Source organism: Rhipicephalus microplus, chromosome 3 (genome assembly GCF_043290135.1).
Source record: "Rhipicephalus microplus isolate Deutch F79 chromosome 3, USDA_Rmic, whole genome shotgun sequence".
NCBI lineage: Eukaryota > Metazoa > Arthropoda > Arachnida > Ixodida > Ixodidae > Rhipicephalus > Rhipicephalus microplus.
Genome location: NC_134702.1, coordinates 20,405,996 through 20,427,887, shown reverse-complemented (window position 1 = coordinate 20,427,887; position 21,892 = coordinate 20,405,996). Strand labels below are relative to the sequence as shown.

The following is a 21,892-nucleotide window of genomic DNA, read 5'->3' as shown; positions in this document are numbered from 1 at the left end:
TCGGAAGAATAGACTAATCGTCTGGTAGAAATATACACCTTCACCTCTCGAAATAAAGTTGGACAAGTTGTATCTACCGGTAATGTTCTTTCAAGTCGTGAAATATAACCTGACTCGCCGGTGTTTTGTTCGCCTCCCCTCGTGTAATGTCCTATGTGGGATCATTGAGGTATTATGAATAAATAAATAAATAAGGTAATGGAAAGACAGTTTCCAGGATAATACCTAGCTCTCTGAAACTTAACAATAAAAAAGAAAGTAATTGAAAGATTAGAGAAATAGAAGAGAGGAACGTGGAAGGTACAGATGAACACTGATGGTGACATCATCACTTGAAAGCTAATTTGTAACCTTGAACTGCGTGCGTCCTATTCATGCCCTTTGTTTTTTTCTGTCTGTTTTTCTGTCATGTAGTAGTAGTAGTAGTAGTAGTAGTAGTAGTATTGATTATTTGCAGACGCAAACACCAAGAGGGACAAAGCGAAAGGCGTCTTATACTCCTGACAAAGTGTTCCGCACCTGAGGCTGACAAAAGAAATTGATTTCTCTACATTACAAAACACCTTCCCTCCCCCCCCCCACACACACACTTCATTTGTGTAGACTTATGCATACATTTGACGCGTGACAGAGCGGCAACAAAATCATACTTTTATCGCGTTTATCAGCTACACAAGCTCGCTCCTTGGCAGACGCACGGGTCAGAAGTTTGTCCGCTTTCAACCTTATTTCGGGAGAACGCTTCGCCAAAAGTTGCTTTTCATTGAACGCTCATCGGCCGGTACGTTCGGTGCGACGCTTTGAGTCGTTTGCGGGCGTTTTCCGTCGCATCGTATCGACGACGCTGCGACGCGGTTAGCGCCTTGTGTCAGTGTGCGCCACGGCGTCCTTTGAACTTCCGCGCTCGACTGCCGCGACAACGGCCCGAGTCAAGCGTGGCGCCGAGTGTGACGCGTATGAACGCTCAGGGAGGGGGCGCGCCAGTGCCGAATCATTCTGTCTCTCGCTCGAATAGCCGCGTGTATAACACGGTTCTTGGGCTGCTGCTTTGCTATTCCTGTTTGCTTATTTTAATTTTTGATATTATTTATTATCATTTATTCATTTCCGAGCGCGACTGCCCTCAAAGCAAGCCTACACAAAAGTCGCAATACGAATGCTCTTGCGTTCGCGTTGAGAGTTTGGTTTACTCGCGAGAACTTTCTTTTTGTGATGTAGTTTAATACCATGCGTTTTTTTTTTTATATATAAGTATTGGCTTGGAGCGTCCCCCGCGACAACTGCTATAATGCGTATCTGTCCCCCCACCTCTCCGTTGACCCCTCTTCGCTCTATTCTTTTAACTGTCTTTTATGTCTATGCTTCTTTTTTTTTTTCTCGCTGCCGTGGTTAATCACGCGAAAGGGCAGCGTTCGCACGAGTGCGCGATTGAAGAGTGCGTGATTGAAGACGAAGAGAAGACGAATCAAGAAAGCTTAGTCGAGGAATGAAAATCAGATTTAGAGGAAGTTACTAAAGAAAGAGGAAAAAAGAGAAGAAAAGAATGGAAGGAAGAAAGTACAAGTGAGAAGTTTTGGACAAGTGAGCGTCAACTATGTCGTTTTCATGCGACGTTCACATTTCGCGCGTGTGCTTTTTTAAGTTCATCCCTTTCGCACGCGTGTGTGTTTCTCTCTTCCTTTTTTTATTAATTTATGCGTGTATTTATTTGTTTATTTGTAAATTTATTATGTTGCTGTCGTTAGAAGTCGTCTTTGTGACAAGTGTCGAGTCATTCGCGTGGGAAGTTAGCTGCAATCGTCGTCGCCTCTGCTCGTCGGCACGAACTTTCATTCGACTCGAAAAAGAATTCGCGCCTGGCTTTGCGTGCGTTGAGAGAGAAGGGAGAGAGAGAGAGAGAGAAGGGAAAGAGAGAGAGAGAAAGAGAGAAGAAAACGCTTCTTTTAAGTGGACCGTCGAGGATGCCTAGTGAACGCGGAGGCAAAATAAAAAAAAAAGTACTGAGAGAATTATGTGAACGGCGAAAAAAAGAAAAAAAAGAGTGTTAAACAAAGAAGCAAACACTACATGCGGAGGAATCTTCAGTGAAGAAGAGCGCTTCAAAGTCGCGACTCGTTACGTAGCACGCACAGAGCAGACAGACGAAAGGAGAATGAACTTTGAAGAATATAAAATTCGGAGGGAGAGAAGCGAGGAGGGAGCGAAAATGATATTTCTGAACTCTGTAAAAAGAGATTTCGACTGATAAGTGGGAGAGACAGACGGAGAGGCAAAGAACAGACTTCGCGCGCTGAGGGCTGACGTGCGTGCACTTTCTAATGTGGTTGTGCCACTTTTTCGGCCCGGATCACGGCCCCCACAATTCGGCTTTCGCATCTTTTTTTTTTTTTTGCGTTGGAACGAGTCGTGTCTGAATTCGGAAAAGTTACGATGTAGTGAGAGAAAGAGAGAGAGAGAAAGCGGTAGACGCTCTTTCGCTGGCAGGAGTCAGGAGACGGAAGATCTGTTGTACAAGAGGTTCATGGGATTGTGGGGGAGGGGGGGTGGACATTTTGGGTTGACTTGCGCGGCTTTCGGAACAAAAAAATCCAGAGAGTAATAAAAACGCGACGGCTTTCCCGACGATCGAGTCAAAATCCGTGCGCGCGCGATTGCGGGTCCTATAGCGACGCGCCTGATTTATACACGGCCGGAAACGGAGCCGAAACACAATGGGATGAGACCGAGCCGGATGTAGAGTACGTACGCCACCGCGGCACCCGCCCGGAGGCCGCGCAGAAACCAGGCGAGCATTCGACTCATGCGAGACTCCTCTCTCCTCCGCCCCCTTTCCGTCCACATTCAACAATACCCGCTGCGATTTCCATCTATCCGCTGGCTGTCTTATTCGCGGCCCGCCGACGCATGGACAGCTGCGCAGCAAAAGTAGATGGCTCGGTCGATTCGCATCCATTGTCGACCGGAGCTGCTCGTTTTTTTTTTTTTGTTTTTTTTCTTTTGTAATGAAGTGACAGTCCAAGATGCCCATCAAACGCGAAAATTGACCAACGGCGGCGGCAGCGTTAACTTGAGTGACCAAAAAAAAAAATCACGTGATTACGTCGCCACATATCGTCATGTTCTCATGACGTCACGTGATGACGTCATCGCGAGACATAATCGCATGGTGAAATGTTGGCCGATCCCGGAGGAAGCGCAAAAAGCAGGTGAAATGCACAGAGTTTGCAACGCGTGCGATTTTGGAGGCTGTTCGAAACCACGTTAATAGGTTCATAAGTTAAATGAGAGCGAGGGGGTGACAGGACTGGCATAGCGACTGAGAAAAAAAAAATTGATATGATAGCTTTAGCCATCGCGTGCTCGAGACGAATGGTAAAGGCGAATGCTCTTGTCCATCAAAATCGGCTTGCGATTATACGAGGTGTTGCTGGGCGTGAGTTCGACTCCCTGTTGAATTTGGGTTATAACGAAATGCATAAGGTATTGGGTACTCTTACTTCCTGAGCTCAGTACTAAACTGTATTGTATATCCAAAGCAACTCACGCCAGGCGACAAAATTATTAAAGTCACTTGACCGTTTTTTTTTTTTGCTTCGCCTCATTCGTAGTCACCTTGCAGTGAAGCCACCTTCTAGCAAACAGGGTAAATTGTGAGAAATTAATAGTCATCTTTAGTTCTAGTTTATGAGCGAACAAAGAGTGTATCGTCGTGCTGCGACATGATTTTTCCATCTACCATTACCGCACCTGCAAGACGCTAACTGCATGCGCCATGACGAAGCGCGCAGATGATGTGCAAACCACAGAGGATGTACAAACCAATGACCCGTAGAGGTGGCACTTGTGCACGTGACGATTGAACACCCAGAATTAACAACCATTTTTTTAAGCCGATATATATATATATATATATTTTTTTTTGCAGACATTCGACGCAAAAATTTGTCTATCTGTCTGTCTGTACATTTGTCTGTTTGTTCACTCTTGATGGTACCGGGTAATCTGAACGGCACCAGCCTCCATAGTGTAGGGCTCTGTGACCACCTGGGGTTCTTTAACGTGCACCCAAATCTGAGCACAGGGGCCTGCAGTATTTTCGACTCCATCAAAAATGTAGCCACTGCAGCCGGGATTCGATCCCGCAACCTGCGGGTCAGCAGTCGAATACCTTAGCGTTAACACTAGACCACCGCGGCGAAGCTTCGTGTATGCCACGAGCTTCACTGTTTTCTCCCTCATCTTACCACTATTGCGGAGCTGCCCTATGTTTTAAAGACGGTAGTTTTTCTTGGGGACCTTCGACGCAAAAACTTTGGTCTGTCTGTATGTACGTTTGTCTGTTTGTCCACCCTTAATGGTACTCTAAATGTCACTAAAGTGACCAAAGGATACTCCAAACGGCCAACCCCATCCGCAGCACCCACCAATGTTGCTCAAGATTCAGCGTTCATACTTGTGCATTTGTCAATTGAAAAGCAAACATTGAGCATATCTAAAGCACCATAACTACACGTATATATTCTGTATGTGCGTCTTTTACGAGAAAAGGCACACATAAGTAATTCTAAAGACCGTAGCATTTATCACACTGCGCTGACCGTGCACCGCTTGCACGAAAAGGCGAGTGTTTCCAACGCTTTGCTAAGACGATACGGTGGTGGCACTTACTTGTTGCCTTGCGTTCTACACCTTATCACCTCTGAGATGAGCGCGCACGCCTGTCTCAGAGCCACGCGCTTCGTTTTGCAATAAGACTGCCAGGTGGCACTTATGTCTCACGTGCGACGTGACTTGATGCACTCGTTCGCCTCCGCTGCACACTCTAGGCACTCTAGCAGCGCTTCCAGAATACCATTCACAGATTTTCTTGCGCAGAACATCAAATAAATTGTCAACGACATTTGCAGATTAACATGCAGATACGGGGCCAATTTTTTTACATCGTGGTACTGACTTCTCCCTCATAAGTAATTTCCAGTACGTACATGGCCAAATATTGCAAAGGCACATCTGCTGCAATCAAAGAGGCCACAAAAAGTTTCAGTTCTCCACAGCGTCGAACTACAAATTATACCCAGCCAGTTAACCTAACCACACTTGTAAGATCTGCAATACCCAGGTAGCCTAGCTCCCAAATATGCTGTGGGAATGTAATACCGAGACTCTCTCGTCGAGATGACACGCCGCCTTACGCAGCTTTGACCTCTGGTCTACCCAGCAATCCCGCGAAGCGGCAGTGAGGCAAGGCCTTAACGTCCCCACGTGGGAGGCCTAGGCCCAGCCAACTCAACCGCTGGTTTAATTAAATGTTTATTTCTCCTCTACAGCATCTATAGGTGCACCACTGTCACAAGGTGCCTTTTCTCTTGTTTCTAGGCATCATCTTGGAGCTTCGCACAATATATTTAATTATTGACTCGTGATGACGATATTGAATGGGTGGCGACAAGAGTGATCAGGGGAGAAACAGGTTAACAAGAAGTTGAGATACAAACAGTCTAAAAAAAAGATTGAGTGCTTGGTCTAGAGTTTGTGTGTTTATTACGTAACAGTATTTTTGCTGCTAAAATCTGGGACACCGGCCGCTAGGGCACCTATAGGCTGACATAGCTGTGGACATAAATCTTGTTTCTTTACATTCATTTCTTTTTTTTTCTTCTTCGCTTTCAGGCATGACTCCCTGAATGTGAACGAAGAGGAGGAACTGCGGGAAGCACCATGGTACCAAGCTGGCATCCCCAGGTGATTCTCACTTCTCTTAAACAGTTAACGAGCATTCCCAAATATACTAACATGAAACACGTTAACAAACACCATTTATTTCTCTTATTGCCAAGTTGTCCTACACTGCACCCCCTCTTCGCATGCAGAACTCTATGGCTGAATAGGTTGGGCTTTTCATTAAAAAGTATGATTAAAAATGGAGGCTTGGCAAGCAATTTCTGTTATGAGCATGCAACACATGTGCCCGCAAGATACTTACAGTGGTATGTGGTGCAAGCTGATCTAGAAGGTCAAAACATATTGTTGGCCTAGTCCGGTCCTTTTCGGCAGTTAACAGTGTGAAAGCTAGACCAAGGACAACTGAGAAGACCGAGAAAAGGACAAGGTAATGCGAAGGTTTTAGGACCATCCCACAGAACGTACAACTGATAAAGCTAACGAGCGACTCTCTGTCACAGCTTGTATCTGTAGGTCTGTCGTAAATGTAGCTTGTCGGAAAAAACAAGAAGGGTATCAGCGTTATATTGTTATCTCATCCTCTCAGAAACTCACTCAAAATTATTATTGGAAAAGCCACCTGGAGTTCGAGTCAGTAAAAATGCCCAGAGTTGCCCTAGTGATCTTGAAACTTCATGCTTAGCATGCGATAATATGTGCCTTGAATCAAAACACCTTCATAGAAGGGCACCACGTCGTTGCAAAGTAAATGGTTGAAACAATTCACTGCCCTCGTCAAAACAAAAAGCTTGCGCTAGCTGAGGAAAGAAGTTCTAGTTGACTCACACATGGACGCAAAACGAGGTAAAAAGCCATTTGCAATGTTATACTCCCTGCTTTGCTTAAAGACATTATGAAGCAATGCTAGCTTAACTCCACCCGATATTTCTGAGGATCTCGAATGAAGTTGTCACTCACTCGAGGTTCTTTTTCCGAAAATTCCACCTGAACGAGAGTGTTTGCAAGTTAGTCTGATGCCAAAGAGTGTTCTCATATATACAGGCCAAGTGTTTGCAGCCCCGCAAAAACCTCGTGGCTTGAGGAAATGCACAAAATATTAGGTTAGTGTCCTGACTCCTTGCAAGGGGGTATCAGGTCTATCGGTATAAAATTTTTAGGTTGAAGAGATTATTGTGATCTATCACAATTGATAACTTAAGAAACTGTACCCCGGTTCAACTTAAGATTAATTCAAGAAACGCGTCTCTAAACCTGACTGTTTCCATGTTATTCTGTTGTTTCCAAGGTGTACCACCAACTGACTCAATTTTCAGTTTTGTTAAGTCAAGCAAGTGATTTATTGTACAAATAGAACAAGGAGCAGCTTGCTGACACTGTGACACATTTGCAGGGAGATCGCCCTCGAAGTGCTATCGCAGGAGCCAATCGGGTCGTTCCTGGTGCGCCAAAGCAGCACCAAGCCCGGGTGCTTTGCGCTCTCGCTGAGGGTTCCCAGGAGCATCCAGCCGAGTGGCATCGCCCACTATCTCATCATGCACACCAATAGGGGCTACAAGATAAAGGTGAAAAAACAAACAAAAAAACAATTCGGCCAGTTGCACGTCATGAAAGCCGCCCAACAACAAAGTTGTAAGCAAGCGAGATCATGTACATCATCATCATTTCGAGCATTACCATCACGTCAAACAGCAACTGCATGATGACGACGGCAGATGACGACGGCAGATGACTACTACTACTACTACTACTACTACTACTACTACTACTACTACTACTACTACTACTACTACTACTACTACTACTACTACTACTACTACTACTACTACGAGACACAGGGTAGATCTGTAAAAACAATGTGGCAAGGTTACAAGAAAAACAAAAATTGTAGACCGTTGAGCACAAAGAAACATTTGAGAGACAGTCCAGACAGTGATTAGTATTTCGTCTCGATTTGATTGATTGATTCGTGGGGTTTAACGTCCCAAAACTACCATATGATTATGAGAAACGCCGTAGTGGAGAGCTCCAGAAATTTCGACCAGCTGGGGTTCTTTAACGTGCACCCAAATCTGAGCACACGGGCCGACAACATTTCCGCCTCCATCTGAAATGCAGCCGCCGCAGCCGGGATTTGATCCCGTGACCTGCAGGTCAGCAGCCGAGTACCTTAGCCACTAGACTACCGCAGCGGGGCTAGTATTTCCTCTCAATGCTAAACATAGGCTATGAAAGATGGTAGCGAGATAATTTTAACTGAGGCATTCTGGTATGCAGAACGTTTGTCCTTGCTGCATGCGCGTGGTCGAGGATGACGTAAACATCAGAAACATTATCTGGCTCAACCAATCACATGCTGCGAGAACAAACACAGTGTTATGGCATGCCTATAAGACTGCGCCTCTGGTTGGAGCCACACGGATTCAAGGTGTAAGAATGCATTAACTACATGAATGAATAAGCCTGGCATATAGTGAAGATTCTCAGCTTCTATGCGCCAAGATGGTGATCAATATGATTACAAGGCTATTTACGAAGATGACAATATGATTTTGAGGCATGTCGTAGTGGGGAAACTCCTGATGGCTGTGAAATGAACACATGGCCTCATACTCATATATAATACCTAAGCTGTAAAATCCATCTTGGAGAATGCCTTATCTGTGACAATAAAGCATTTTTGTTCCAATGCTAAGAAGAAAAAAGTCACAGGAGTTTGCATGATACTATTAAGGAACTCGCCCGTGATGGTATTAAGGAACTCGCGGTCCAACCACTTGTGGCCTTCAATTCAGTGGCAGGGCTATAGAGCCCGTAAACAAGAACTTCCCTCTCCACTAGAGGAAACTGTCCTTGTTTTGACCCGCAAAATGCACAGTCAAACCTTTTTCATAGCCCGAAGCTCTTCATTTCTACAGTAACGATTGCGCACAGATTGATGCTGAAGTGTCGTACAGCCTGTTGGTTCCCATGCTCCAGCGCATGCTTGACCAACTTCAAGTTTAAAACCAGCTGTGTGGCTAGTGTACTCGCCGATCGAGCCCTGCGCAGAAGGTGTCCAATGGAGTTCACCTCGACTACAATGCACACTGTACTACGACAAACCGGACAACACAAAAGCAACATTGGATGGCAGCAAACGCACAATGCGGATGCACGTCTCACCGTCAGCGTGGTTGCCATGGTTGCGATTTGTTTTACTGCGACAGAAGCTTATTCTGTGTTCGATAGATGGAGCTCTGGCGTCAAAGGCGCGACATTTAAATTTTGGTCGACGTTGCCCGTGCTTGTTCTGCTCGTAACTGTTTAGCATGGTTTTTAAACCAAGTTTTGACTTTTGCTGCGTTGTTATTTTATGGCATAATGGAGTGATTTAACATTGTTTCGATTGTCAATAGCAGTGGCAATCACACTGAAATAAAATGAACAAATACATTAATAATAGATTTTTTTTTCAAGGACCAAGGTGGGGGCTGGGTTCATTATGCCAGTGGGTTCATTACACAGGTAATAAGTATGGTAAATGCTGTCAATATAATAAATACTTCTCGCCTTTCTCTAACTTTTCTCGTCTTAACCTTACCAAGTCGTCAACATGCTAATTCTCCTCCTACTCGTGGCTCTCACAAACTATCTTTTAACATTTCAATCTAAATATGACATGCCCAAACAAATTTTCTCCCAAGTAATTGAATGGGTGAAATTTTTTTATCTGGAGACGTTCTCGTGCAACCATTTTGCAATATTTCATCTGTAAACTATGTATGATCTTGCAGCAAGTTAATACAAGTAAATAAATAACAGCGCGAATGTCATCCCCTGATGTATCGCTACTAAATTACCTTGAACCTGCAGAGATCATGCCGTGCCCTTGCCATCTCACAATCCAACACGCATGACAAAGGAGGCGCAGACACTGGGTGCACCAGTGCTATGATTTCACTGGGGCGCCCAAATAAATGCTGTTTTGCAAGCTGAATAATTATTGCTCCATGGCTAGAATCAATTGGTGTACAGAACTTCACACGCAAGTCATTGCTTCGCAAGTGAGCCATGACACAGCTGAGACCCTAAGAGTGCTTAGCGATAAGAATGTGTAAACAACACAACTTGGCAGATCTAGATGCAGCTTAGCAGTCAGTAATTTTATGAAGTGTAGCCAAATGCATAACGCACTGTTTTCTGTTCTATTGCAGGGCTTTACAAAGGAGTTTACCACCTTGACATCACTCATCACGCATCACTCGGTCATGCCAGAGCTGCTGCCATGCCCGCTCTCCTTGTATCGATACAATTCAACTTTCCGGAAACATGGCTCAGCTGAGGATATGGTGGACATAGATGAAGACCCCGACTACACGCTGCTCTCAGATTTTCGCAAGATGATGGCCGACGCTGTTTGACTTGCGGAACAGGCTGCATGCTAGTCTTAATATCTATCTGGTGAGTATTGTCGCTGGTCTCTCAGTGCAAATGATTCTCTATTGATACTGCTAATTTGTTCAGCAGATGCCAGCTCAGCGCCAGCAAAGTTATTCTTCATGGACCTTAGTCTCGGTCATCAATGTCCGAGTCCAGCTGTGCCTAGTCTTATGCCGAGTCTGTCTAGGCATGTTGAGGTGTTTTCTATTACACTTTAGAAGAGGCAGTTAAGCTGTAGCTCTTGAAATATGGCTGTGCAGATTAGTCGGGTTTAGGCAAAGGAGGGTAGGATGTGTTACAGAGTTAAAAAAGTGCAAAGAGAATGCTCTGAACATTGGATGATGCACCTGCTCATGTGGCACTCATCATGTCTAATAATGAACAAAGCAGCTGCAGCATGTCAACCTTGTATGTTTTCTGCTGTGTTTGTCAAGCAACCGCTAACGTAGCCGACAAGAAAGGGGGGGGGTTCAAAGCTCCTTGCCATCGAAATCTTTAAATTTTGTATTTGTACATTTAAAACCCGCAATAACGTAATCGGCAGTGAAAGTTAAAATTTTCCTTTTGCAGACATATCACTAGCGCGAGAATGCGCCAGAAAAGACAGGGAATTGACTAAAAACACATTTCCAAAAGTCGATAAGCTTACTTTGCCGAGCAGCAACAAGCACACAAAGCGACTGCTACCGCGCCACACACGTGACCATGCGTGACAGCAATGGGTACGCAAAGCCAACAAAGCCAACAAAAGAAACTTCGTGAGAATGTGTATTTGGCTACGTAGTCCCGGATTATGAGTCGGTACAACAAGCAGGTGTTTCTATGTCAGCACAATAAAAGATTAACACGTGCCTACTGCACCTGAGATTCTTGACATTTGTTTTTATAGATGTAGCTGGTACTGCTAATTAAATGCATGTTTGGTTGAGGCACTCTGCAGTCACACGCATCGATGGGCAAACCATCATCACCATTGTCGCAGCAATTTTTTGTAAACAATGATGGCGGCGGCTGCTGAAGCGTGTTGTGGCGATAGTTTTGCACAATTTAAGTCAACCATGAATGCAGTTAGGCAGTTTTTCAATGCAGTTAATGTTACGAGAGCAGATTATTTGCGTGCTCTTATTTAAAATAATTCGTTAATAAGACACTAAGGTAAAAAATATGTTTCATAGTCGCAGGTTACGAAGAGAAAGAGAAACAACATTTATTTACACATCCGGCGTGCGGGAAGTCACCGGGCACGCAGGGCGCGGGTATTACCTATCTGAAGACTATGGCTAATAGAGTCCTATAGTCCCAGGGCCTAGATCTTGAGGACGTTTCCTCCGGATAGGCATTGGATACTCGGGCTTTTCCACTCCCGTTGTCAGGGGCGTCGGCTCCCTTTCTCCTCTGCTTTGCCAGGGCCTCCTCGCACACTGACTCCAAAAGGTGTTGCCTGTTGCTCCGAAAATATTCTTTGCAGTGAGAATTTTGTTACCCTTTGTAATCGAAGGCTTCAACTGTGTGTGTGTGTGTGTGTGTGTGTGTGTGTGTGTGTGTGTGTGTGTGTGTGTGTGTGTGTGTGTGTGTGTGTGTGTGTGTGTGTGTGTGTGTGTGTGTGTGTGTGTGTGCGTGCGTGCGTGTGTGTGCTTGCACAAACATACATAAAGTATGGTTGAATGACCTCCCTCACCCGAGAAAAGATGTCCAACTACACTATTGCAAGTAACTGCCTCTAGAAAGTCTGAGTCAGTGCTCATTTTAGTCCCTCCTTTTCTGGCTTCATGCAACCACCAGCTAGCCCGTTCTTAAGCCTTGATATATTCTACTGACCAGAAACCTCATAATTTCTGCAGAAAGAATTGATACTAGTAAGTTAAAACACCATCAAAGCAGTAAGATTAAGAATCTGTAACTGTATCTGCTGAGCGCATGTGAAGGTAAACAGATACTAGTTTGTCCACTTTCAGTGCTGATTACTAGTTTACAGTGGGTGTGCAAAGTGCATTACTTGTTTATAGTGAGAATTAAATTGTTACTGATCAGTGAGTTCTTTCAATAAGTTGCCAATGTATTTGTGGTGCATAATACATCGGTTATGTCCTGCATTCAATGTCCTAACAGTGCAGTGCAGTTTACAGCGTTTTGGTACATTTGTTAATAAGGGAGTCTGAAAGTTGTAATGTTCATGCTGCAGTTTCACAATATCATCCATCTCATCAAAACTAATGTACTATCACTAGAATACATTACCTACTTACCACAGTCTGTATACGTTCAACATGTTTCTTAAAGTAGCAGACTTAGGTGTTGCACCGGGAAAGCTGAGCAAAATTACTTCTCTGTGTCCACGTGTGTATTTAGACAACAGCTAAACAGAGAATGGAAACCTTAAAAAAACTAATGTCAGTAAAGCAATAACTGGAGATAGTTGGTTGATGTCAACTTTGATTTTGCACCATTTGAAAGCATCATAAAAAAGTGCGATGCTTTCAATCAATGCTTACTCAAACTAAATCTAACTATACAAACACTTTTTGCCCCTTTTGCGAAATATATTCATGGCATTTATCAATATATTGAACATTTCAGCAATGAATAATAATTGTACTGACATTGTATGAATCAGACATTCACACAGTTTATTCCTTAATTAAATGAAAGCCAAAGTGCACAGACATTTACAGGCAACCTAAAAGTGCTTTCAAATACACTTTTTACTTGTTTTGCATTGCAGGTGGCGACCACAGTTAGGTTCGACAGTGGTGATCTGGTGATAAGCAAGCAATGCTGGTCAGTGCTCGCACTCCTGCAGCCGCACATTGTCTCGACCACGCAACAAGTCTCGCGAGTCGTTTCGTGCTGCTGCTGCATAGGAGACAAGCCAAGTTCTGGTAGCATAAGTTTCGCCAATGGGATCAATGTGAACATGCTACGTTGTGATAGCGCCTCCCACTCTCAAACTCGAGTCACGACCTGTCATCTACAAAAAGCCGACTTCAGAGCTAAAGCGTGGGGAAATAAAGCATTTTACGTCTGTCTTTTACACATCCACCCCAGGGTATTCATGCAAAAAGCCTTGAATATGTGTAGTTATTGAAGGCGCACATGTTAGGCCACCGCAGTACTGCAGGGAGTCATTAAATATACACTAGAATAAAATAAATCATCACTTTACATTGATAAATCGTACTTTCAAAACTGTAATGTTATTAATTCCATCATAGTTTATTAATGGAGGAGAAAATCAAGTTCCAAGTTTCGTTCTTAAATTTCAAACTTGAATCGTTGCACATATCAAAGTGTATTTTTTGAATTTTGACAATATGGCGCAATGAAATTTAATGAAATTTGGTATCTTAAGTCTTTGACCTCCTCAGAGGTCCATGTACTTCATTTTTACCACTTAGGAACTCTGTCATGTCTAGAAAATACCGTCAAAACCTATGAAACTACAACATTAGTAGTGATAATTTCAAGGTACTGACACCATCTGCATCATCTTCTCGTGCACTTTCTCACAGTGAGTGTGGTGATAACGTCACGACCTGCAAAACACAAAGAACTAGACTTCAAAGCTGAAGTGTGGGGAAATGAAGCATTTTATGTCGGTCTTTTACAGATCCACAGCAGCGTATGTGTAAATGAAACAGATATGGTATAATGAAAGAATAATTTCTCAATATCAGAAAAGTCGTTTTTCTTTTTAATGTCCCTTTGACATCACGAGGGCAAGTTGCAGGCTAGTTTGAAAATGACCTTGAGCAAGAGCTATTCACCTAAGCAACTTTGGCCAACCAACTTTTGAGCACCGACAGCTGGGCCTCCTCTGGTGATTTGGCGCTGAACTCTGCAAATTCGACCACTATCGGACGGACGTCTGAAAACTGGAAGTCCTTTCCTCTCTTGCCCAGGAATGTGTTCTTATTTGCCTGCCCCTCCGTAGACTCCAGCGCGGAAATCTGTGTGGTCCTCAGGACATTCCTGCAAATCAAAAGTATATGATGGGGTATTACATAGCGTCGCATCGTACAATGCAGTGCCGCTCATGTATGCGACAAAATGTATGTCACCATATCTCATGCACAACGTGATTAAATATCTGCCTTGCTTTAAAATAGATGAAATTCCGAAAATTCCACATAGAAAATGCCATGCCTGTGCCAAGCAATTACTGCATTTAGTAACAGTCACACAGTGAGGAACGAATCACATGAAAATCTTATGTAGTTGTACCAAGTTTTTCCTCAACAAAGTTGTTCAACTGAGAAAAATGGCAACGAATTTCACATGAAAATGAATTCAGGTCACAGAAAATTGCTTCTCAGATTTGAACTATGCCGAGACAAAGCTTAATGATTTATTAACTTACATTTCCTTCTCCAGTTGCGACTGTATCACCTTGGGTGACTTGGCCATGGGTGCATCTGAAAATATACAGCACTGAGAACTAATCTCACACAACCAGGCTTGTAAAGATTGTCTGGAGTACTTGCCTTGCTTATTGCATACAATCATAATGGGTGGGCAATGCTGTGAGATGACGGGGTCGCACAAGAGATTATACAGGAACCTGCAACACCACAAGCGTGATTACAGTATTCAGTGCACAGTTACCTGCACAGTAGGGTGCGTTAGTTTGTACAGCCCTGCAGTGCTTTACAAGAAACTAATCTAATGCTGATATTGAGACAAATATTCAATCGTGAGCTATCTCTTCGTTGATTACACGTTTGATGACTACACTTTTGTTATGATGTACTGAGCTATTCTTTCGCTTGTACTGAACCTGAATAGATATTTTTCCCAACAAAGCACAAGGTAAACATGGCCAGAACAGTAGCTTCATTATTTAAATAAAAATGTTAAAAAAAAGGCAACAAAGAAGTGTGATAAAGAAAACCGGTATTTAGAAATCTCAGTGCACATAGACATGCCAGCATTTTGTTCAGAGTTTCACTGACTTAATTTACAAAAAAAATTTAAACTGAAAAATTTCATGTCAGTACCTTCTTGAAGGAGTACTGACACAAAAATGTTGCTTTCTTTTTTTCTGCTACAAGATATAGCTAACAACCTACCTAATAAGGCTGAAAAGCTCATTCCAGCACACAATGGTTAATTATTTTTTAGAGATTGTTCTACAGCACTCAGTCACAGTTTCGGTTACAAAGTGTGCAGAGCAAGGCAGGAACCAGAGTGGTTTTCATATAAACATAGGTGGCTATGTAAGCGTACGAACCACGAGCACATGAGCACAATGTCGATGACTCTTTTCGTGGAAGGCTTTCTGCATGCTACTAAAATTTCCTTTGAGGCGTTGTAATAAGTGCCCCTTTCGCCCCCCCCCCCCCCCCAATAATAAAAAGGACACCAGCCTTTGTACTTCCGTGCCAGTCTGCCCCCTTTTTCTGTAACGAACTTGTGATGCAAGGAGCCGTTAGCTGTTAATAAGAAAACCACCGGCGTAATTTGCACATAGCGGTGCAACACAAATTTCGAAAATTATTTTAAATATGCTGTAGGCTACATTAACCATTGATACTTCATAGATGATGCGTGTGGGTTCAGACAAACTTATCCCAATAAGTTACCTCGCTTTCAAAATTTTGTGTCGGAGCTCCCTTAAGGGTACTGTGCACCCCTATGATTGCAGCAATCTGTCAAATAGTGACAATGCCATGTCAGTCTACAGTGAACCTGCACCTGGAAGAAATTTTAGAAGTCGCGCCGTAATAGCCAACTTGATGATGATGATGAAATAAACATTTTTTTTTAAACAAAACATTTTTTTAAACAGTGTTCCCGAGTTCGTGAGCTCTGGGTCACCCTAGGTGGGAGGGTCCCTTATTCCAGGAATCCTCTGGCCGCGATCCCCTCCCGAGTCCTGGCGACAAGTTCTCAATGGTCGTCCAGGTCGCGTGCGGCAATCTTGGCCTTCCACGTCTCGTCATAGAGTCTACCTGACGCTATACACCTACAACTGCCCGATATGCGACGTGCCAGACACACTGGCACACCTACTACCCGAGTGCCCGTGGCGCCACGAAGATGTCAATACCAAGCCCGCAACGACAGCACGTATCAATAGCCAACTTGTACTTTTTTTTATGAACTACAATAGCAATGCCATGACTTTGTAGTTTTAGTTCATAAAATGCAAAAAATGCAATACATTAGGTTTAAAGAGAACCTCCATCTTTCATTGAAGCACAGTGACTTGAAAGAAGATCATAATTACAGAGCCAGAATGCCTAGCTAATGCTACCATATCAACCTTATTCTTCTTTTTTGCTCTTCATTGATACACAAAACACATGGCATAGGCCTGATCATTTTAGTTCTTTGTCTAAAAACGTCTTTCTTGCCTATGTCATATTGGGAGTTGACATAGCTCAACTTTTTAAAACACTATCACAGTTCACTCAATGTCAACACAGTGTCTCATACAAAGCACTAAGTACAACATGATTGCGTTAAAATAAGCCATAATTATGTCGCACTCGAACGTGCCTGCTTCCACCATTATTAAGTCGACACTGTGATACATCAAGTAGCATTTGTATGCTAGTCTGCAACTAATGTACGCAAATTTGTCACTAAATGCTCTCCTCTCAGGAACACCATGCCAAAATAAATTATAACTTACTCGGCCACATCCCTGACCTCTTGTGGGAATTTAACACTGTCCACAACAAAGAGAACAGCCCTGTAAAGCAAAGGGAATGAATTTTTAAACAGAAGAAAAAGGAAGCAGTGATAAAGACGGCTATGACATCACAAAGGTACCAACCAAGGAAAACTCGAACCACCACTCATTAAAAACTTTTAAACAAGCAATGCTCCAAATATACTTCATAATTGTGAAGTGCACGAAGTACAGTGTTACCGCAGTTGTGAAAATATTGCATCGAAATTGCTTCGTTGCTAATTAGGGGCATGCATATATTCTCTACTTCACCTTAAATAGAACTTGCTATTCGATCTGGGTTCGATATGCTAGTTTACGATAAATAGAGTCAAATATTTGTTTTCAACACAGATTAGTGAAAGCAAAAAATTGGGGGAGCCTTAAGCTTCGCTTTTAGGAGTTGAACGTGATAGCGAAATCCGGCCACTAGTGCGCCCTTCAACCGCTAAGTGCATACTTATTAATGTGTTTTCTTACACACACACAGTAGATTGCACCAGCATGCACGTGCGAATAGTACATACAAGTTTTTTTATCAAAAGTAAGAGTAGCATGTCCTCCAAGATACACGCCGCGCGCTCGCCATTTCGGAAGCAATGAAGAGTCGCACAATGCCTCACGGACGGCAGCACATTATCTATACTCCGTTTCATACATCATGTGCAACGCTGTGAAAGCTAGCGCTCTTGTTTGCGCTGTGTACTGCCGCGACCAAAAAGTAGTGCGTCGCTTGGGGTGTACGAGAATCAATAAATGCTTCTCGGGAAACTTCTTGTGTACGAGACGATATCATGGGTCGAACAGCCCTTTATTGCCTATAGTGACGAGTTTAAGTAGGCCAGGCGGGTGACGTCGCGCTTACGTAGGAGCGACAGCTTGCGCTCGCTATCGCGGCCGTGCCAACTCGGTTACATCTTCCTTTCCTTGGGGCAATATAGGTCGCTCTGGCATGGGGTACCGACGAGGCTCGCGACGTTCCCGAGTGCTTCTCCGTGGTAGTGGCGGCTCTGGAACGGGACCCGAGCCTGGCAAGCCTGAGGAAGGTGTTGTGGTAGTGTCGGGGCATGGTAGCTCTGGAACCTCCCGGAGATGCTCCCGTGTGCGTCGCATTTCTCGGCCATCTTCTGTTTTTACCAGTACGGAGCGTGGAGTTCCCGCTGATCCCAGCACAACGACCGGGGACCACGTCCGTGCGTGCGTGTCGTACAACGAGGCCCTCCGACCCGGTGAGAGGGCGCGCAGGTCCCGAGCACCTCGATTGTAGTAGACCTTCTGCTTGTGGCGAATCTCCTGGAGACGGGAGTGCACCTTCCTGTTGTGCAATGGTGCCGGCTTCAGGTGGCAGGAGGGAACCGGGAGCAGTGTTCTCGTCTGTCGACCCATCAGCCTCTGCACAGGTGACATCAGAATAGCATCACGTGGAGTATTGCGCAACTCAAGCAGAGCTAAATGGAAGTCTGGGCTGTTATACGAACACTTCTTCAGCAGCGTTTTCGCTTTTTGAACTGCCCTTTCGGCCATGCCATTTGCGCGAGGGTGATAAGGGCTTGACGTCACGTGGGTGACTCCTCCATGCGTTGAAGTTCGGCCTTTACTTTTTCTTCAATGGCGACCGGAACCCTTCTGGCTGGCACAACAACACCGACGGCGCCGGGTTTGAGCTTCATTTCGTACTCAAAATTCTTCAGCTGTCCCAATCCTGTGAAAACATCGGTGAAGGGCTGAGCCGCCGGGTAGAGGTGCTGCGTCTCGACGCTATCAACGCGATAAATCAAGCCAAGGCTTTCTGCTGCTGCTCCGCTGAGGGTCACCGGCACGTTTTGCTCTATGACGAAGAAGGTTTCATCGTGCTGTTTATCGTTCACGGAGAGCGACAACTTTACTTTAAACTGCGCAGTCGTTTTGTGGCCGAAAAAACTCGTTAACGTGGCTCGGCAGGCTTCACGAGTCTTCCTCGGAAGCGACAAAACATCTTCCTTTGAAATCACACAACAGTTTGCCCCAGTATCAAGTTTGCAGACCGTCGGACGGCCTTCAATGGAAACTGTCGCGGTCCACTGGTCGCTAGCGAGTGCGTTCACGGTTAAAGCTTCCAGAAAAAAATCTGACCTTTCGTCAACATGTAGCTCTCGTATTTCCCTGCGCTTTGCATCTTCGCTGTGCAAGAAGGATGACTGCGAGCATGCTTGGGCGAAATGATTCAATCATTTGCCGGGGACCACGTTACACTTCTAAGCATACATATTTGTCATTAGGTTAAAAAACAAACGTCTGTGTTGTCGGATAAACAATCCAAATATGCGAGTTGGTAATTTATGTTTGTCGCTTTCGTATCAGGTTTTCGCTCTCCGCGCGACCCGCGCCGCCGTTTTTTTTTACTTGTTGTGGCAGCTTCGAAAAAATGGCGTCCAGCTCTGCGTCCTTGACCACCTCTCCTGCGCGAATTTTTTCGAAGCTTCGCACATCAAAGCTGTCAGTAAGTAAGTTGAAGTTACTGAAAAAAAAAAACAACAAGATTTCGAATTGAACTCGCAAAAATTATAAAAAAATATGGCACCACGTGGATTCGAACCCATGCACTTCAAAACTACGGTGAACTCACCGGAGCGACGCGTCAGACCACTCGGCTACGAAACCGCGCGGAGCAACATTTTGTGTTTTCTTTACGGACTACTTGCCTAGCCTTCACAGCGTTGCACCTGATGTATGAAACGGAGTATAGCGTTTGCTGTTTGCTTAATGAACGCCTCTGGAAAGGCATGATATGTTTTCCGCTAGATGGACATAGTTGTCAATTTTTAGATCTGTTTGAAAGTTCCTGTGCGTTTTTAGCGGCGATAGCTGCACTATCCCGGCCTTTTTCAGCGTAGTTTGACGGCCTCCCAAATGTGCCTACAAATCGTCGAATGGGCTCGTTTTCGTCGTGACACCTGTTGAACAAAATGTGTTAAAGAGACTCCTTCCACTACACGGCATTTATGTAGTGTTTTTTCCCCGAAGCAGCTGCAAGTAACATCGTGGCTTTGTGGCAGAACATCTGCTTACCACCTGAACTGCCCGGGTTCCATCCTGAATGAGACCGAAAATTTTAATCTTTATTTTATTTGCTTCCTTTCTCAATTTTTCGCTCACACCCAACGGTGCCGACACCGACGGCCGGCGGAATTTCTGCGACACGAGCTCTCTAATGCTATCGCGTTAAAAGTCAAAGGAGCCAAGGCATTGCGACGTTATGACAGCGGCTCCAGTGCAGCAGGCAACACAGTGAGCTGGAACAAGTATCAATATGTCGCATTCCTGGTACCATGCGGCTATTTTCTGCATAATGATTTCACTAGAGTAACCTTCTGGAATGTGAAAAGAACTGGGTCCCAAGAAGCTTATGCTATTAAATTATTTAGGACAGTGTACGTGCCTACGGTATCAAAGTCCAACAGCTTCATTCAACACAAAATATTAATACTATACTTTGTGTAAATGATCACTCATCAATTACAGCCAATTATCCTTGCATTAGCTGTTCCCACACATGCTGTGCAAGACCAGTCAACCTACTGACCAGGGGACAAGATCCAAGCCAAACATGAGGTAGGATACCGGAATTTTATCTAAGTAAACAGGCTGCTTTGTGCAGGCCAGTGCTCTGATAGTTTGCATTCCCTAGGATGCCATTCACACATCCAGTAAAATTTCAATCAACCGTTACTCATGTAAGAGCACACAGCATACGAGGCAAACTGCACTTGCAATACTAAAACCCTTGCCAACGATTGTACATACCTTGCTAGCCCCTTGAAGTGGTCCAGAAACCCGACTCTGATTCTATCATGGCCGGGCAGGTCAATAAGGTTGAGAGAACCCTGCAAGAGTTTTAGTATGATATGGCACACAGGTCTAGAGACAAACATTGGTGAGTGATTCTAACAATAATGTACACTGCCATATAACTGTGCATGGTCATGAAATTAAGAAGTGCAAATGAACTAATGCATACTTACTTTCTTTGGAATGTCATATGACGCCTTGTTCTCTTTGATTGATGTGTAAGTGTCAACCTTCTTAAGACCTACAAGCTGCAATAAAAAGGTGGTAATGCCTGCTTAGAAAGAGAGTTACACGACACGCAAAAACACATCACAAATTGACACCGCTCATAGAATTTTTTTTTTTTTTTTTCCTGCAACAGTACGCGACACCTATGATGCAACAAGAATGTCACGCCGGGCTCAAAATGTCAATGAAGGCTCAAACTACAAGCCCAAATTTCTGTCGCTTTTGGCCGACAAAGTGTTACTTCCCGTAAAACAAAGTTGTGTAACGTGCGACAACAGTTAAGCGAGAAAGAAAGCGTGACTAATACTTACCTGAGAAAACAGCAGCGTCTTTCCGGCGTCTGATAGTCCCACGATCAGAACTCCTCGCCGAAGATTCTTCCTTCGTTGGAAGAATATGACTGGAACAGCAACAATGTTGTAAGAGCACAGGCACGGCCACAAAATCACGGGAAACATATGGCGATCAATCCACAGGATAACGAGTGAATAGCACGGAAGGGCGTTCGAACTTGTGGACAGCATCGGCGATAGCATGTCAAGAACGTCCACATTACCCGGCCACGGAAACCAGCAATGTTGTTGACATCGCACGATGGACATATGGAATCGAGCACACGATCTAGAGCGAGCCTTAATCTACTTCGTACTTAAAGGTACTTACTTGTTGTGATTATTACTACGACTAATGCGATAATGATATACATTAACGATGGGTTCGTTAAAAATAAATTGGTTTTTACGTCCATGTGCACCGACTTCGACGACGCGTCCGCCGCCATTTTTAAAACGCGTTCAGCGTTCCCTGCCGTTATTAAGCATAAATACTTTAAACCCCTTTGAGAATTTGATCACTACTGTAACAAATAATTGTATATATTGTAAAATTGATTTATGTTTTTATTGACGTTTGCGTATTAAATGAGTGAGAGAGTTCAAAAGAAAAATTTTCGCGCAGTATTTCAATTTCAGTGAGAGATGGCGCCACCTAAAGCTTACGTTGGAGGCAAGAGTCAGACAGCGCGAAATTCAATTTACCTTTGAAGGCTCTTACTAAAGAGCT

At 44.1% G+C, this 21,892-nt stretch overlaps 2 protein-coding genes across 4 annotated transcripts in view; one reads left to right on the top strand and one right to left on the bottom strand.

Annotated features, from left to right (window-relative positions):
• Positions 1-13,140, top strand: part of LOC142803624 (uncharacterized) — a 201,287-nt gene extending 188,147 nt beyond the window's left edge. For both annotated transcript variants that reach the window (XM_075889027.1, XM_075889028.1), the window contains 4 exons: positions 5,671-5,742; positions 7,073-7,244; positions 9,876-10,122; positions 12,824-13,140. In XM_075889027.1, the coding sequence (XP_075745142.1) occupies positions 5,671-5,742; positions 7,073-7,244; positions 9,876-10,082 (451 nt within the window). In that variant the 3' untranslated portion in view covers positions 10,083-10,122; positions 12,824-13,140. The remainder of the gene's footprint in view (positions 1-5,670; positions 5,743-7,072; positions 7,245-9,875; positions 10,123-12,823) is intronic.
• Positions 6,989-21,648, bottom strand: LOC119180966 (signal recognition particle receptor beta). 2 transcript variants are annotated; one of them, XM_037432123.2, is made up of 9 exons: positions 21,494-21,648; positions 21,142-21,230; positions 20,776-20,850; positions 20,558-20,637; positions 16,736-16,795; positions 14,583-14,659; positions 14,459-14,513; positions 13,866-14,070; positions 6,989-7,231 (listed from the first exon to the last, which is right to left on the bottom strand). In XM_037432123.2, exons 1-8 carry the CDS (start codon positions 21,609-21,611, stop codon positions 13,866-13,868), a joined length of 759 nt encoding a protein of 252 aa, XP_037288020.2. In that variant the 5' UTR covers positions 21,612-21,648; the 3' UTR covers positions 6,989-7,231. The 2 variants fall into 2 exon arrangements, with proteins under 2 accessions (XP_037288020.2, XP_037288026.2); XM_037432129.2 differs by lacking the exon at positions 6,989-7,231 and adding an exon at positions 13,270-13,634.
• Between the last annotated feature and the right edge of the window lie 244 nt (positions 21,649-21,892).